The following is a 16,430-nucleotide window of genomic DNA, read 5'->3' on the forward strand; positions in this document are numbered from 1 at the left end:
GGGGGGGGGGGAGGCGGGGTCGGGAAGGGATGGAGGAAACCCGAACTGAGCCCAGAACCGTGGAAGAGAGAGAAATGCGTCCCGGAAATGAGGGCGGGACCCAGAGAGGACATTTCGGGGCACCGATCGGGGGAGTGAGACCTAAAAGACATGGGGTGAGGCCTGAGGAAGATCCCGGCAGGACCTAGGGCGAAGGGATGGAACGCAGGACAGGGACGGGCACAGGAAAGGGCGGAGGCAGGGCTCAAGCAGAGGGGCGAAGCCCGACGGGCAGGGGCGAGTCGGTGACAGGACGAGAGCGGGGCCTGGCTCACTCTTTTGGCAGGCGGGCGGCGCGGCGCTCCAGGACAGGTCCCACTGACAGGTGAGAATGTCGGAGCCCAGCAGCTCGTAGCCAGGCTCGCACTGGTAAGTGAGCACGGTGCCCCGGATCAGGTCCCCGTGGGACGCCGTCCTCCAGCCCCACTCCGGAGGTGGCAGCTCGGGGCAGGTGTCGTTCCTCGGAACCTCTGCCAGGGAGAGAGGGTGAGTTTGGAGGTTGTCCTTTGACTCAGGCGCCCTTCTAGCATCAAGGCTTCCCTATAGTGGCGCCTCCCGGGACCTCTGGCCTGCTAGGCCCCTGCCCATCTCGGGACCCTGACCCTGGGTACCTTTGAAGTGCAATACGAAGCCTTGGCCCAGGCCCGGATTTGGGGGCCCGGGCGGTGCCTGGAACTGCAGCTTGAGGTCGGGCCCAGAGGAGAGGAGGCGGCGGCGCGGTTGAGGTCCCCGCAGCTGGGCCAGGACTCGGGCGCTGGGACCGTCCCCGTCAAACAGTGTCAGCATGTCCCCTTCCCGCACATTCAAGCTGCAGGGAATGGGACCGGATAGTAAGGAGGGGCTACGGCCGGTCCTCCCATCCAGTTCTGCCCAATCCCCAACTCAGTTCATTAATAACCCCACCTACCCTCCAGCTCCGCCCCGTGTTCCCCATCCCGGTCTGGCGCCGCCTCAGTTTTGAGAATCATAGGTTTCTCCTCTAAGTTAGACCCTCCAGGTTCTACCTTTTCTATGGCTCCTTCCATCTCCTGCTTCCCAGTCCCCAGGCCTGCTCATTACTAACTCCGTCCATTCTCCGGTTCATCCACCATCACCTGGGATCCGTAGGCTAGCCCAACCCCAACTCTGTCCAATCACGGACCATACTCCCAAGCACACCGTACAACTCTAGGCCCCGCCTGAGTACCTGCTTTTGGGCCACGCCCACCTCTGGTTCTGTCCAGTCACATGACCAACTAATACCAAATCAGCTCACTGGATTCTCCCCACACCCACACCCACCTTGGGTGCTGGGTGGTTGGCCCTGGGTCCCTGGAGATTGCTCCAGAGGCAGCCTCAGAAATCTCTGAAGAGTGAGAGACACCAGGCCAGAGCCCCTGTTCACAGTAGCCCCTGCATTACCCCATTTACTTGTCCAAGGTCGCCTGGCTAAGAGGTGATTTGAACCCAGGTCTTCCACCCCTAGCCTGAACCCTGGCCACCTTTCTTCAGCCCCTATATCCACCGAATTCCATGTAGACACAGAAGAGCCAGCCAGGCTCCGAATGCAGGTAAATGCGCTGCCACACCTCACTTGCTGAGCCCACCCTCAGCACACCCTCTGTAGGACCCAAACATACATCTCCACTTGCAGCAAGATGCGCTTCTCTTCCTGGACATGCAGGCTCCATGCGCAGTCCTGGCCGGGGCTATAGCTCTGGGGCCAGTCAGGAGAGAGGACCACACCAGCTGGCTCTGACAGCTCCCCTCCACACATGGCTAGGGGAGGGGGGGAGTCAGGTTAAGGACCAGGTGGGCCTGCAGTCTCCATTTCACCACAGTGCTTACCACTCCTGGTTGTGTGCACCAGACCTCCTCACATTTTCCTGTTACCTATGATCCACCTGTCTCTGGCCACATCCAGGTCCTGTTGTGCCCAATCCCCAGCCCTGCTCTTAATTAACCCTACCAACTCTCCAGCCTACCCACCCAAACCATGACTTAGCCCAACTCCAGTTCTGGCTCTTAGGGACATTTGGGTTTGTGACTCCTGAATTTGGTAGCCCACAAAAGAAAACAGTCACTGAAGGGCTGAGGATTTACCCAAGGCTTGGGTTTATTAAGTTTGGATATGCAGGTCTCCTTCCTAAATGTCCTTCCCATGATCCCCAGTTCAGGGGGTAGTGCGTAGACCAAAGGACTTCCCTGGATGTGGAGGGCTCACCCTTGCAGGCTGGCTCTGTGTCATTCCAGTGGGGTTCTGCGGGATCCACACATTCGATGGCATTGGGGGGGCCAGGGGGCTCCAGGGCATATCCTGGGAGGCATGAGAAGGTGGCCAGTGCCCCTGGGCGGTACTCAGAGTCCGTGGTAGTGACGTTGCCATGTGCCAGGAAAGGGGCAAAGCAGCGATCCTCCTCAAAGGCTAGGGAGGAGTCAGTCATGAAAATTAAGCATTAGGACAGGCCTCACAGGATCTCAAACTGGGGATTAGGTTGAATTCAGGTATTGTTTGGCCACACAGTGGGCTTTTAAAAACTGAATGCCCTTGGGCTTAGCTTTCACTCTCCAGTCTATCCAAAACCCTAACACTCCTCATTCACACATTTCTGTTACCTCCTTGGCCTCTGAAGGAAACCCCTAGGCTAGTCAAGTCCCAGCCACCATTCTATAGATGAGGAGGCCCATATACAAAAAGCCACTTGGCCAAGGTCACCCAGCAGGCAATGGCAAAACCAGATCTCAGACAGAGATGGCTTGATTCCCAGCCACAGATACTTGGCTCTGGATACTGCAAGGGGAGGGGCTGTGGGAGGGGTGTCTTTGGAGAACTGACTTGTGTAGGTATGTTCTCTCCTCAAAAATAACAGTTGGATTCTCATCATCCATGGTGTTGCTAGAATCCAAAATTGCAGCTAATACAAAAGCTACTCAGTTTTTACATTGGACGAAGTCAGCAAAAATGAACATTTGTAGAGCATTTTAGTATCTGCCCACCTGATTATGTCGTAGCTGCAAAACTACCTGTAAGGTGAGACTTAGGTTCCCATGATACAGATGAGGAATCTGAAGCTCACAGAGCGGCAGTGGCTCACAACTACAGAGGTGCCTACAAAACTAGGAATTCTTTTTTGTTTTTTTAAGGTGACCGATGAGGGGATCTTAACCCTTAGCTTGGTGTTGTCAGCACCACGCTCTCCCAGGTGAGCTAACCGGCCATCCCTATACCGGATCCGAACCCACGGCCTTGGTGTTATCAGCATCGCATTCTCCCAAGTGAGACACGGGCCGGCCCTCAAAACTAGGAATTCTCACTAAAAGGCCAGCACTTTAACACTCTCAGAATCTATCATGCAATTTATTTTGGCAGCTCCACTGTCCTATTTCACTGTTACTCAACCTGATAGGGTATCCTGTCCAAGTCCTACCCATCCATCAGGACCCAGTGCCAATTCCATTTCTCTCATGATTTGTACCAGAAACTAGCCCTTCTCATCTCTGAGCATTTCACTCTTTGTCTCTGTTCTGCTACTGTTTGTACAAATCCTCTGCTCCAGCCACACTGAAATTCTGTTTCCCAAACACACTAGCCATTTCTTTACCTCCTCACCTTTGCTTACACTGCTCCCACATGAGATGCTCTTTCTCAATCTTCCTGTTTTTTTTTTTTTCGTGACCGGCAATTGATTGCAACCCTCAGTGTCGTGCCCGTACCGTACCGGACCGGGACCGGCCACGGGATCGCAACCCTCGGTGTTGCTCCCGCCCCTCGCTCAGCCAGTGAGTGGCCAGTCTGTATGTGGGATCCGAACCCTCGGCGGGAGCGCCACCACACTTCCCAAGCGGCGCACTACAGCAGTGCGCCACCGGGCCGGCCCTCAATCTTCCTGTTTTAAAATACTCTCTATCTTTGAAGGCCAAGCTCAAATGTCTTTTCTCCTATGATCGCTGACCTCCTTGTTTCTACCTGTCCAGCTTCTGTTCCCCTTTCATCTGATAACAGTGCCCCTATTTTCATTTTGGGAAACACACCTTCCCCACTCCCAGTCCCTGAGGCTTAGTTGAGGACAACCAGGGATGGTCATGTGATGCAGACCTGCTGATCATAACACCACCTGCCCCTAGTAGCTACAGTGATTGGCTCAGACAAAGGCACAGGACTTTAACCAGTTCTTTGAGAGCCTTTCCGGGCATTTTTGCTGAAGCTATCAGGAATAATATGAGATTTCTCTCTCTCTCTCTGATGGAGTTACTAAGTTGGTGGTGTGTAAGTCTGCAGCAAGGTCCCTCACGTAGGGAACCCTGATGGAGAGTGAAGCCAGCTCAGAGCAAGCAACTGAGAAATTGCAATAACTGGTCTCTTGGCTGTGTATCTGGATCCAGCCATGCATGAGGCTTAAACAGAAAAGTCTACCTCAGGGGGGCCGGCCTGTGGCTCACTCGGTAGAGTGCGGTGCTGATAACACCAAGGCCACGGGTTCGGATCCCATATAGGGATGGCCGGTTCGCTCACTGGCTGAGCGTGGTGCTGACAACACCAAGTCGAGGGTTAAGATCCCCTTACCGGTCATCTTTAAGAAAAAAAAAAAAGTCTACCTCAGGGAATGAGGAGGGGTCCGTATGAAGGGATGCTTGTAGTTTCAGGGTGGGGAGGCAAGTCAGTTTCAGGGATCCAAACATGGAGATGAGCAGGGATGAAGTATGTTCTTGTGCCTATGCCTGGTGTCAGGAAGAGGGGAAGGTGCAGGGCTTGAGACTCGGTGGGGGAGTGGGACAGTTACCTTCAAATCGGAGGCTTAGCAGAAGAGGATTGGCAGGTGTCTCTGACAGCAGCTCCACATAGAGGGACTGGGCGTCACTGATGAGACCCCGCTCTGGGACATCATCCATGTCCGAGTCATAGATCACTGGGGATAGGGGACTGCCCCCTGAGCGCACCATCAGCCTGGAATGGACAGAAGGGTGGCCAGGTATTCAACGTGCCCTCAGAAGATGCCTCACCTCTTACCTGCCCTCCTAGCTTATTTTTATAACTATTATTATCAAACATTAACTATATGCCATGTGCTCTTCTAAGCCTTTACACATTTTATCTCGTTTAATTTTCACAAGAACTCTTTAGTCAGATACTGTCAAGAGTCCTTATCTTATAGACGAGGATATCAAGGCACAGAAAGATTAAGTAACCTGCCCAAGATCACACAGCAAGTGTGGCAGAGCTGGGATACTGGGTTGTTAGATAAAGAACAATAATGTTCGGATCCCTATATTGGCCACCCACCAAAACAAAAAAAGAATGATGACAATGATGATGGCAGACACTTTTACAGTGCTTACTGTGCCCTGGGCATCATTCTATGAATTTTGCATATCTTAATGCATTTATCCTCAAAGAGACCTTAAGAGGGAGGTACTAGTATCTATCTCCATTCTACAAATGACGAAATTGAGGCACAGAGAGGGTAAGTAATTGCTCTAAGTTTGCACAGCTACACTTCCTAAGAAAGGGTTAGGAGTAAATTGTGTTTGACATGTATCCCAAGCAGGATCCACTCCAGATCTGTTTGACTCCCACTGCAGCCTCCCGACTTCCCTGAGGTGTGGACCTCTGACCCAAGGCCCAGACCCTCACCGGTCATTGTCCTCATCCAGAGAGACCCTCTCGAAGTGTAGGTGCAGCCGGCGTCCCTCAGCTGCTTCAATGACCCAACGGCAGGTGAGGTTGGGCCCTGCAGCTCCCCCAGGCTCAGGGGACACGATGCGGCCCAGAGTAGCATTGTGGATGGTGCCACCACAGGATGCTGTGAGCAGAGAAGGGGCAGGTTAAGGCCAACTGAAGTAACTTGTCCTTCTCCTCGGGGCCTCTGCCCTTCTCAGGCCCATCTTCAGAGCTGTTGCATGTATATCTTTGGCTGGGACCTGACCCAGGGATGACCTCTGCCCCACTGGCTCAGAGGGGCAGAACCTTCTCCAGGCCATCACCCGGGAGGAGAATAGAAAAACCCCAGGATGGGCCGGCCCGGTGGCACACTGCTACAGTGCGCCGCTTGGGAGCGCGGTGGCGCTCCCGCCGAGGGTTCAGATCCCACATACAGACGGGTTCCCGCTCACTGGCTGAGCAAGGTGTGGGCGCAGCACCAAGGGTTGCGATCCCGTTGCCGGTCCCGGTCCGGTACGGGCGCGACACTGAGGGTTGCGATCCGTTGCCGGACACGAGAAGAGACAAAAAGGAAAAAAAAAAAAAGAAAAACCCCAGGATGGACACCTCCCAGGATGGAGATTCCACTAAAATGAAGACACCTCAGATATGGACACCCTGGGATGGAGAGTTATAGATATGGACACCCTGGGATGGAGAGTTATAGATATGGACACCCTGGGATGGAGAGTTATGGGGATCCCCCAAACTGAAACCCTTCAATGGAAAATCTTCAAGATGGGAATTCCCAGAATGAAGACTCCACAGGATGGGGGATCCCCAGTATGAAGCCTCTCCAGCATAGAGACGCTCCAAATATGGACCCTAAGACGAGTTTCCTCTAGGATGAAGACTCTTCAAAAGAAGGGACCTCCAGAACGATGACTCACAAAGTGGAAACTTCCAGATGGGATATCCCAAGATGGAGACTACCCAAGATGGAGACTCTCCAGGGATAGAGAACCTCAGTGTAAAGAGCTCCAGGTGGGAACCCCAAGATTGGGAGCCTCAGGATAGAAAACCCTTCAGGATGGGTTATCCCCAAAGATAGAGACCCTCAAAATAGGACCTTCCCCATAGGGTTCTCAGGACAGAAGCCCCCACCCATCGTGGCAGGAAACTCACCCATGCAGCTGGGGGGTTCACTGTTCCAGGCTGGCCGGGTGCCATTGAGGCAGATGAGAGTCTCTTCACCCTGCAGCTGGTAGCCCGAATCACAGTGGAAGGTGGCAGTGCCCCCAGGGTGCAGGTCTGTCACGCTCACATCCCCATGGGCTGGTTGGGGAGGGAAGCCGCAGCTCAGCAGGTAGGCTGGACCAGGCAGAGCAGGGAGAAGAAGAGCTCGTTTCCCCATGCCATCCTCTCAGACCAATCCCCAGTGCTTCCTCCCCCTCCTTCCAGACCCCCCTGGGGACACAAAGTGGTTCTACACTGGAGTCCACACTGAGGAATAAGAGCTCCTGGCACAGGCACATTGTCTCATGAACAGGTAATTTTGACATCCCTATCTCCCCTACTCTTTGTAATTTACCCACTTTACCTGAGGCTCAAAGAAGTTATTCTGGAACCTGGTACCCATTTGCTGTGTACCCTCAGGCAAGTCAATTGACATCTCTGAACTCTGTCCAGCTCTGATAACAACAATACTATTTGCAGAGCTTTTTCAGCTTCCAACGTGAGATCACACAGTACTTTTGAGGTAAGCAGAGAAAGACTATGTAACCCATTTTACAAGTGTGGAAATTGAGGCTCCAAGTTATTAAATGCCTCCTAGTATTTTCTCCTCTCCACACTCATAGACTTTCTTTCACTAAGGCACACTGTAGTATTACACCCTCCGCTTTCAACCAGATGAACCACATAGAGTTTCTTTAGGAATTTGACTCTTTGCAGGCCAGCCCGTGGCTCACTTGGGAGAGTGTGGTGCTGATAACACCAAGGCCACGGGTTTGGATCCCTATATAGGGATGGCTGGTTAGCTCACTTGGGAGAGCCTCGTGCTGACAACACCAAGTCAAGGGTTAAGATCCCCTTACCGGTCATCTTTTTGAAAAAAAAAATTAAATTAAAAAAAAAAAGGAATTTGACTATTTTTGTCATCAAAAACCTTAATACTCCGTGCCCCCTAAGGGACTCCCCCAGTGGAGGTGAAATGCTAGGGAGAGCTTTACCCTCCTCAAAGAACTGGTTTGTCTTCTCCTTTCTTGCAGTGAGAACTGTGTAATCTCCCTTTTTGCACTGGGTGCTGGGAAACTTGGAGCAGATTAAGGCTTGTTCCTAGCAACAACAGCCTGTTCATCCACATTCTATTTTTTTTAATTCCAATAAGCATTACCTGGTACCATTTTTTTCTTACTATTCTATATAGTTGTATTGCCTGCATTCTTTTTGAAAGCCTCCTGAAATTCTTGTGGAAGCAGGTGGAATAAAACAAATAAATAGAAAGACACTTGTTAGAAAATGATGGCTTCTGAACTTGATCCTCACATCTCTACGTTTCAGAACTGGGCAGAGCTCATCAAGAAGGGCTTCCTGGAGGAAGTGCACCAAAGCTGTGTCTTGTAGGAGGGGCAGGCTCTGAGTAGCAGAGGGCTTGGGAGATACCAGCTTGCCGGGACCTTTGCTTTTCCTGACTCTCCAAGACTTCAGTGATTCTGTAAGAGACCTGGTCCCTCCCTATTTCAAAATTCAACAAATATTTCCTTGGCTGAGCCCTGGGGACAGAGAGATGAAAAAGACCCAGGCCTTGCCCTTCTGGAGTCCACAGTCTACTGGGATAGACACAAAAACAACCTTCTACAAGGTCAAGTGTTTGGATCCCCATACTGGCCAGCCACCAAAACAAAACAAAACAAAAACAATCTTCTGGAACTCAGTGGTTTTAGTAAATGTTAGCCTCTTTAATGGCTCTCCATGGCCAACAGAATCAAGTCTGAATGCTTTAGATTGACATTCAAGCCCCTTCCCAGCACTTCCAGCGTCAGTGTTTAGCACCCGAGACCCGGATATCCTACACAAGACAGTTTTGTGACTCCTTATGGTCTCACCTCCGTATTTTTGCTCCATACCCTTGCCCCTATCTAGATAGCCCTCTCCACACTCTTTCTCATCTTTCAAGGAGTAACTTAAGTACCACCTTTTCCAGGAAGCCTTCCTGACTCCTCCTCTCTCCAACAGAGTTAGTTGATCTCTTGCTTATATACAGTCCTGCATGAATAATTTTGTCATCACATTAACTACTTTCTCAAGCCTATTTATTGTGTCTCCCAAAAACCTAGCTTAGCTGATCAATGAATACAGCCAAGAGGCAGTGTGGAACTGTGCAAAGAGCACTGGATTTGGAGACAAGCAAACCTAAATTCCAGTTCTAACTCCACAATTTATAAGCTACATGACTTTGAGCAGGTGACTGCATCTCTAGGGGCCTCTCACCTAGTAATGGCAATAATAACTCCTATCAGTGAGGACTGGCCTGAAAGTTAAATAAAAGAAACATGCAAAGCACCTGGCATATAGAAGGTGCACAGAAAATGTTAATCACCCACCCCTCAGCCTCTATTAAATGAAAGACTGGGAGTCAGGGACTCAGGGATCTGATTTCTGGCTCGGCAATGACTCTGCAGGTGGCTGAGCAATCCACATAACCTTGAGTCTTTTTCTTCCTGTGAGAGATGGAACCAACAATGGCCACACCCAGGGTTACTGAGAGAAGTACATGAAACAGTGGTTGGGGAAAGGGCTTTGTAAGTGGGAGAGTTTGCTGGACTCTTGGGGTGAGAGGTGATGGAGCCTTGGGCTTTTCAGAGCAGCTAATGAGGCCTCTCTGGACCAGAGGCCCCAGTTAGTGCAGGTGGGGAAGGGCTTAAACAGTGCCATGGTCCCAAAGGAGGCTGGAGGAGCCGCAAAGCAGGGAAGACGGAGGCAGGTAATGCAGGCCAATTTATGCAGTAGTCCTCCTTCCCCAAGTGTTCCACTTAGCCTAAAGAGTCCTATTTTCAATGCCCTGGAGAAGTGGCTGCTTAAAGGAGCCAGGGGGGAGCTATTTTGTAATATCTGAGGGTCCAGGCCTGGGACCCTCATGGTGTGCTCTTGTTCCCCAACAGCCAGGCCCCTACCACCAAGTTCATGCCCCCCAGCTCACTGGTCTCTCTGTGAACAGACCTGGTGGTGAGCACCTCTGCCTGGCACACATCAGCCCCTGGGGCAGGTCCTGAGCAGAGGACCCAGGAGAGGCAGGGGGGAGAGGCCAGAGAGGATGTGAGGGAGGGATGTGGGTTGCGTCCTAGATAAGGTGTACAAGGTATCTGGAGTCAGCAGAGGTCTTAAGCGGGGCTGGGTAAGGCCAGGAGGCAATATGAAGGGGACGTTGGCCCAACACACAGTTCCTCCTATGTTTCCCAGGAGGATAGGAAGGGCCTTAGAGGAGACAGCAGTGTCTGGAATGGGGACACTGGCTGGGCCCCTTGCCTTGCACATCCATGTATGCTAGAACATATGCCTGCATTGTGGGAAGCTTCCCGTATGCACAGGTGAGCATGGATGCACACACGTGTGTGGGTTGTCTGTGGGTGGAAGCTCATGAATGCAGCTATGCTCTGATACATCCCTCTTCCCTGCCCCCAGAAGTCAGAAGGCTCTTTCGAAGTTGCAAATCTGAGGCTGTCACTTCCCTGCCTAAAACATTTCAAATGTCTCCCTCTCACCTGCAGGTTAAAGTAGTCTGAACTCCTTACTGAAGCTGATAGGCCCTTTATGATCTTTATGGGTGGGGGGAGGCGAGGGTGGCTGTCCACAGGGATAAACCCTGGACTCTGGTGTTATCAGCACTATGCTCTAACCAACTGAGCTAACTGGCCAGCCCACCCTTTATGATCTGAATCCAATCTGCTTCCTAGCCTGGTCTCCTAGCTGTTTCTCCCCTGCTGTGTTCTGTGCTTTGAGTGTAACATTGATGACTGACAGTTTGCAGCTCTCACTGTGTACCAGACACTGTTTTAAGCACTTGACATGTACTAATTCATTTGATCTTCCTGATTACCTTCCATGGGGAACATATTATGATCTCTCTTTTTCAAATGAGACCATGAGGCACAGAAAGGTTAGGTACTTTGTCCCAGGTCACACAGCTCAGACGATTCTATCTTCCATGCTGAATTACTTCACCTCATCTGAGGTCCCATTTTCTCTCCTTTCTGGGTCTTGAAGTGTGCTTTTTCATCCATGTAGACAGCTGCCTCCCTTCATCTCTCCCTCCCACCCTTCCCCAGCTAACTCATCCTTTGGGTCTTAGCTGAGTCATCACCTCCTCCAAGAAAATGTCCCCATATTCCTTAGAAGAAATTTATGTCCCTTTGATCTTGCTCCCCCTACCTGTGTTTCCTCCATCATGGCCCTTATCTAATTGAATTATAACCATCCCGATTACTTGTCTGTCTCCTTGCCTAGATTCTGAGTTCCTTGAAGTCAGATTTATATGTAACTTTTCATTCCTTTCCCCAAGGTGAACATGGGGCCTGGAACAAAGTAGGCACTCAATAAATATTTGTTGAGTTGAACTTGGTTGTGTGCACACCCAGACACAGATCTGTAAGTGCAGGAGATAAGTGTGCATGGGTCTCCTCTGAGGATCCTGCCTCCAGAGTCCCAGTCAGGAAGAAAAGCCCCCCTCTCAGTGCCTGAGCTTGGAAGGCCCCCCAAGATGCCCCTGTGCCTATGGTGGCCCCAGCCCTGCCAGCCCTTCCACAAGCACCCTCAGACTCCTCACCCTGATAGTGAATCCTGAAGCCACCGCCCCTTGGAACCCGTGGGCTCTGGAAGTGCAGGAGAAGCCGATTTGTTGGGCTCCGAAGGACTTGTCCTTCTCCCAGCATGGAGGAGTTGGCCAGGAGTCGGGGCGCCAGGCCTGGGGAACCCCCACCAGCCAGCACCAGGAGCTCCTCCTCCTGAGACAGGTTCAGCGTCTGCACCTAGAGAAGCCAGACAGAGACACACCAGGGCAAGTCAGCCAGAAGGGGGTGACTCCGTAAGCTCCCTGTCCCCTGCCTTCCTTCTCCCTGTATGTAGCAGCCTATGCGGTGACATTGCCCAAGCGGTAGAACTCTAGAAGAGTTTTTGAGATTTTATGAGTCAGAAAATAGGCTCTCTGGCTCCCAGGCCAAACTTTCACACACCCACAGCCCCAAAGAAAGGGTTGAGAAGTTTCACAGTCACATGCTCAGGTCCAGTTACCTGGATCTCAATGCCGTAGCCAGGGTAGACATGGATGCTGTAAGTGCAGTCCAGGAGCCCCAGGGTGTGGCTGGCAGTGCTCCCCAAATCTGGAGATTCCACGTACCCTTCTCCCTCGGAGATGTTGTTATTACACAGAACTAAAGAAATGTGAGTGGCTGGGATAGAGAGAACCCCTGTGCTCTTGCCCTCCCAGCCAAGCAACTCTGGAGACTCATCTGTCTTCTCCCCATCATCCCTCACTGTCTTTATCCTGTGCACCCCCTCTCACTTGTACCCAGAACTCCCCTCCCCACTTGTAATGTAGATGAAACACATAGAGCAGTGCCTGGTACAGGGAAAGGGTATATGAATGCTAGCCTTTGTTAGGATTAAACAGAAGCCCCTCTCCCATCTCTACCTAGAACTCCTTCTAACACATGTCCCCAGCAGCGTCTCCTCCATCCATCCCAGCAGCCTCCTCTTCCACATCCCTACTCCTGGACACCACCCCTATCCCCTTTCCAGCGTCTCACCTGGGCTAGTCACCGTAGTGGTAACAGTCGTCGTGGTGATGATGGTGGTCATAGTCTCCTCCTCTCCTCCTTCAGGCCCGAGGGGCGGACCTGGAGAGGCGGGGCCAGGCGTGGGCGGGGCCGTAGTTCCTGGGGGCGGAGTCAGCAGCTCCGGCGCGGTGGGGCCTGCTCCCCTGACCCCCTTAGGGGTTACGGCTGTTGTCAGAGGCCCTATCCCTGGCTCAGTGGCCCGTGGCAGGGAGGGCGCTGCAAGAGTCTGGCCGGCTGGAGGGGTGGCTAGTGTAGGGTCTGGATCAGATCCTGGGACAGTGCAAGGAACGTCAGGGCACAGGAGGAGCAAATTGGCTGCCCTTGGGTGTGGGCAGGACTGAGAGAAACTGGGGATTGCCTCACTGAACTCAAAAGGCCTCGCCCACAAGGTAGAGCCCCTCCACCCCCACCTTTCCTTTCCCCACCCAAACTCCCCATGTCCTTCCAAGGCTTTCACAGCCTGACCTCCCCCCACTTCTCTTCCCCTCTTCCACCTTCCCCTTCCCCTCTCCCAGGCCCTTCCACCCCGAGGATCTCTTTGAGCTTTTCTCTGCCTCCCCTTTCAGATCTGGCTCTCTCTCCTGGTTACCCCCTGTTCTTGCCTCTGTCTTGCTCTTTCTGGAACTCTTTATTCCTCTGTTTAGTAGTATTCTTACTGCTGTTTGATTTTATGATTCCAGATCTACTCTTTTTCATATTTTGCTCTCTCTCTTTCTCTCTCCTACCATTTCTCTGCCTCTGGTTCTCAGAATTTCCATCTCTTTCTCTCTGTGTGTGTGTTTTTCTGTCCAACTGTCTCAAGCATTCCGTCTCTATTTCTCCAGTTCTGTCTATGCCCAGTTTTCGTTCTCCACCTGTCTCACCCTGTCTCCCTCTGAATTCCACTGGCCTTTCTAGGGGACTTGTCCCCTCTGCAGTCTTTCTCTGCCTGCTTCTCTCCCCTAGCTTGGCTCCCATCTCCCTGAGCCAGTGTCTCTCCCTCTGCCTCTATGCCACATCTGTCACTCTGGGGGCCTCACCCGGCAGGTAGCTCATCTCTGGGCCCCTCCTCAGCAAGGCCCCATGGAGCAGCTCGGCCAGGGCCTTAGAGGCCACTGTGGGGGTCTCGCTTCCAGGCTCTGGCAGTACCTCTTCCTCCTTCAGGGGCAGACCTAGAAGGTAAAGTTGTGTGAGCCTCTCCACTCCCCCACATCCCTTCCTTCTCCAGAGTGATCTTTTCCAGAGCACTTCTTCCCTCCTCTGTCAGCTGGGCCTGCAGGGGCTCAGAGGGTCCCAGTCTGGGCTGAGAGCCAAGATTGGAGGAAGGGCTCCCAGCTGCCCCTCACACTCCTACATCTCTCTCTCCCCTTTCCCCCCAGGAGCTGTGTAAACCTTCAGTGAGCACCTCGGTTCTTATGAACCCTGGACAGCACCAGCAGGGTGGAGAGGGGGCGTCGATGCTGCCTTCCTTTTCACCTCAGTGGTGGTCTCCCCCACAACCCTGGGGCTCTGCGGAGGGTCTGGCAGCACGTCCCAGCCCTTGCTTCTGCAGTGCCTGGCTTTCTCTTTGGGTTTCTGTCTCTGCAGTGTGGCTGTCTCTCTCTCTCTCTCTCTCTCTCTCTCTCTCTCTCTCTCTCTCTCTCTCATTCTATGAGTCTCTGTCTCCTTCTCTGGAGTCTGGCTGGGGGTCAGAGTAGGAGACTGAATATCTGGTCTTTGACTTCTCATCTTTGTCGGTACATCCAAGCACATCTGAGTGTGGAGCGCCTGGTGTCTCTCCCAGCAGCTTCATCTCCCACCCAGGTACCCTGCGTGCTTTTGCCGCCTCCGCAGACATCCCCCCAACTTCCCCCAGCCCTCCTTCCTGGATTTAACTCCTGAGACGCTGCTAAAAGCTCTCCTCATTCATTTCCCACCTCTTCAATATTGGGGGTTAAGGGACCCTAGGCACAAGCCTGAAAGCCTGGCTTGCCCGTTCCCCGTAAGCTGTGCCCCTCCCCTCCCCCACGAGGTCAGAAGACCCAGGATGTTCGGAGAAAGGAGGGTGGAGGACCCCGCTGGGGGCCTTCCCGGGGCCCACCCCCACACTCTCATGTCCTTACCCTGAATCCAGGGACAGCTCAGCAGAATTAGGAACAGCAGCTGGGGAGGCGGCGGGTGCTGGGCCCTGGGAGTCCCCATGGCGACTCACGCCGATTTCTCTCCTCTGTGCCTCTCCTAAATGATCTGGCTACCACCTTTCCTCCGTCTCCTTTTATATTTCCCTTTAATTATTTTTTTTTTCCTGCTAAGGGTCAGCCAAGGAAGACAATTTCTCAGCCCCTTGGGATGGAGCCCACCCCCCCCTTTGCTCAATCTCCTCTGTCCTCTGCTCTTGGATCTGCGGTAGAGGGGGGCGCGGCTCCGGCTGCAGGGGGTGGGGCCGAGAAGGCCGAAGGAGCGGGTCGCCTGGGTTACCCTCTTGCTTGGGCGCCAGGGTTCACGGGGCTGGCTGGATCCCAAGCTGGGGGATGGAGAGGGAGAAGGCAGCTTCCGGGGGCCTAGGGTGGGGTCGAGGATCGGAAGGGTCCCTACTGGGCTCTAGTGGGGCTGGTCGGGGAGGGGAAGGGGTTGTGGAACAGGGAGAGCCAGAGCTTGGGCACTGGAGCTGCAGGAGGGAGAAGCTGAGAAAGGGGTCGAGCCCACGTCAGATCCTGGGGACGGGCGAAGGGAGGGGCCTGGGATTTGTTTGCGGGGGAGGGAGGAGGAGGAAGTGCAGATGGAGGAAGGAGGGGATCGTATGAGCCAGGACCGTAATCCTCATTCCCGCGGCCTCTAGAGGAGGCAAAGGAAACTCTCTGGTTCCTGCAGCAATTAGTTCCCTCTCCCTCTGCCATTCCAGCACATCTGGATTCTGAATCTCCTCTTCCCAGGCGCCGAGGGGCGGCACAGCTTGATTCGCGCCTGCTCGGCCCTTCAGTATGCCCTCTCTCCACATCCAGACCCCCAGGGGACTTCTTTTGCCTTTTACAGAAGCACGGGTAGAATGGGCTTTCCGTTCCCCCAGGAGAACGGCGAGTTTTCATGTTTGTAAGAAGTCTAAGGAGTGACAGGCCGGGGTCTGGGAAGGAGAGATCCCTTCCCTTACAGACAACCTGAACCGGCCAGCTGCCAGGCGGCTTCAACTCTGATTTTTCTCTCCCGGTCTCCCTCACAACGCCTCTGAAACGCCCTTTTCAGCACCACAGACGCGCGGACAGCGCCTCTCGGCCCCGCCTCAGAGGGCCCGGCCCCCACCCCCCCGCCGGCGATCGGCTGGAGCCACTTTCATTATCGGTCAGGCTCCCACCAGGGGCTTTTGTGAAGGCCGAGAGGGCGGGGGGGTCACAGGCCGACAGATCGACGGACGCGCAGACCGACGGACAGGCCACGGCACCTCAGCCCGCGGTCCCCGAGCGCCGGCCCGCCCCCTGGGTTTGCCCCGCCCCTCCAACAGGCCCCGCCCCTTCTTTTCGCATTGCGGGACGTTTGGAGGTTGGCACGGTGCCCCTGCGTCCCACGTGGCGTCCAGTCTGGGCTGGGGGGCGGGGAAGCAAATCCAGAGACGACCCTCCCCCTCCCGCCAAGGCTGGTTGCGGCTTTCACTGGGAGGGGTTGGGGTAGCTAAGCTGAGGGCTGCGGGAAGGAGTGACGTCAGGGTGAGTGGGCTCCAAGGAAGGAGCGAGTAGGAGAGAGGGAGCGGGAGAGAGGGAGCGGACGTGGCGTCCAGTCTGGGCTGGGGGGCGGGGAAGCAAATCCAGAGACGACCCTCCCCCTCCCGCCAAGGCTGGTTGCGGCTTTCACTGGGAGGGGTTGGGGTAGCTAAGCTGAGGGCTGCGGGAAGGAGTGACGTCAGGGTGAGTGGGCTCCAAGGAAGGAGCGAGTAGGAGAGAGGGAGCGGGAGAGAGGGAGCGGGAGAGAGAGAGACAGGACTGGCGGGTCGG

At 53.8% G+C, this 16,430-nt stretch overlaps 1 protein-coding gene across 3 annotated transcripts in view; it reads right to left on the reverse strand.

Annotated features, from left to right (window-relative positions):
* The window catches only part of SEZ6L2 (seizure related 6 homolog (mouse)-like 2), a 19,565-nt gene extending 4,655 nt beyond the window's left edge, over window positions 1-14,910 (reverse strand). For all 3 annotated transcript variants that reach the window (XM_008584556.1, XM_008584555.1, XM_008584554.1), the window contains exons 1-12: window positions 14,571-14,910; window positions 13,509-13,640; window positions 12,460-12,759; window positions 11,945-12,084; window positions 11,481-11,682; window positions 6,842-7,027; window positions 5,651-5,819; window positions 4,800-4,963; window positions 2,243-2,443; window positions 1,659-1,797; window positions 651-847; window positions 315-509 (exon numbers count right to left, since the gene is read on the reverse strand). In XM_008584556.1, coding sequence (XP_008582778.1) covers window positions 315-509; window positions 651-847; window positions 1,659-1,797; window positions 2,243-2,443; window positions 4,800-4,963; window positions 5,651-5,819; window positions 6,842-7,027; window positions 11,481-11,682; window positions 11,945-12,084; window positions 12,460-12,759; window positions 13,509-13,640; window positions 14,571-14,649 — 2,104 coding nt within the window. In that variant the 5' untranslated portion in view covers window positions 14,650-14,910. The remainder of the gene's footprint in view (window positions 1-314; window positions 510-650; window positions 848-1,658; window positions 1,798-2,242; window positions 2,444-4,799; window positions 4,964-5,650; window positions 5,820-6,841; window positions 7,028-11,480; window positions 11,683-11,944; window positions 12,085-12,459; window positions 12,760-13,508; window positions 13,641-14,570) is intronic.
* Window positions 14,911-16,430: the final 1,520 nt, after the last annotated feature.

This window comes from Galeopterus variegatus, unplaced genomic scaffold (assembly GCF_000696425.1).
Source record: "Galeopterus variegatus unplaced genomic scaffold, G_variegatus-3.0.2 Scaffold3304, whole genome shotgun sequence".
Taxonomy (NCBI): domain Eukaryota; kingdom Metazoa; phylum Chordata; class Mammalia; order Dermoptera; family Cynocephalidae; genus Galeopterus; species Galeopterus variegatus.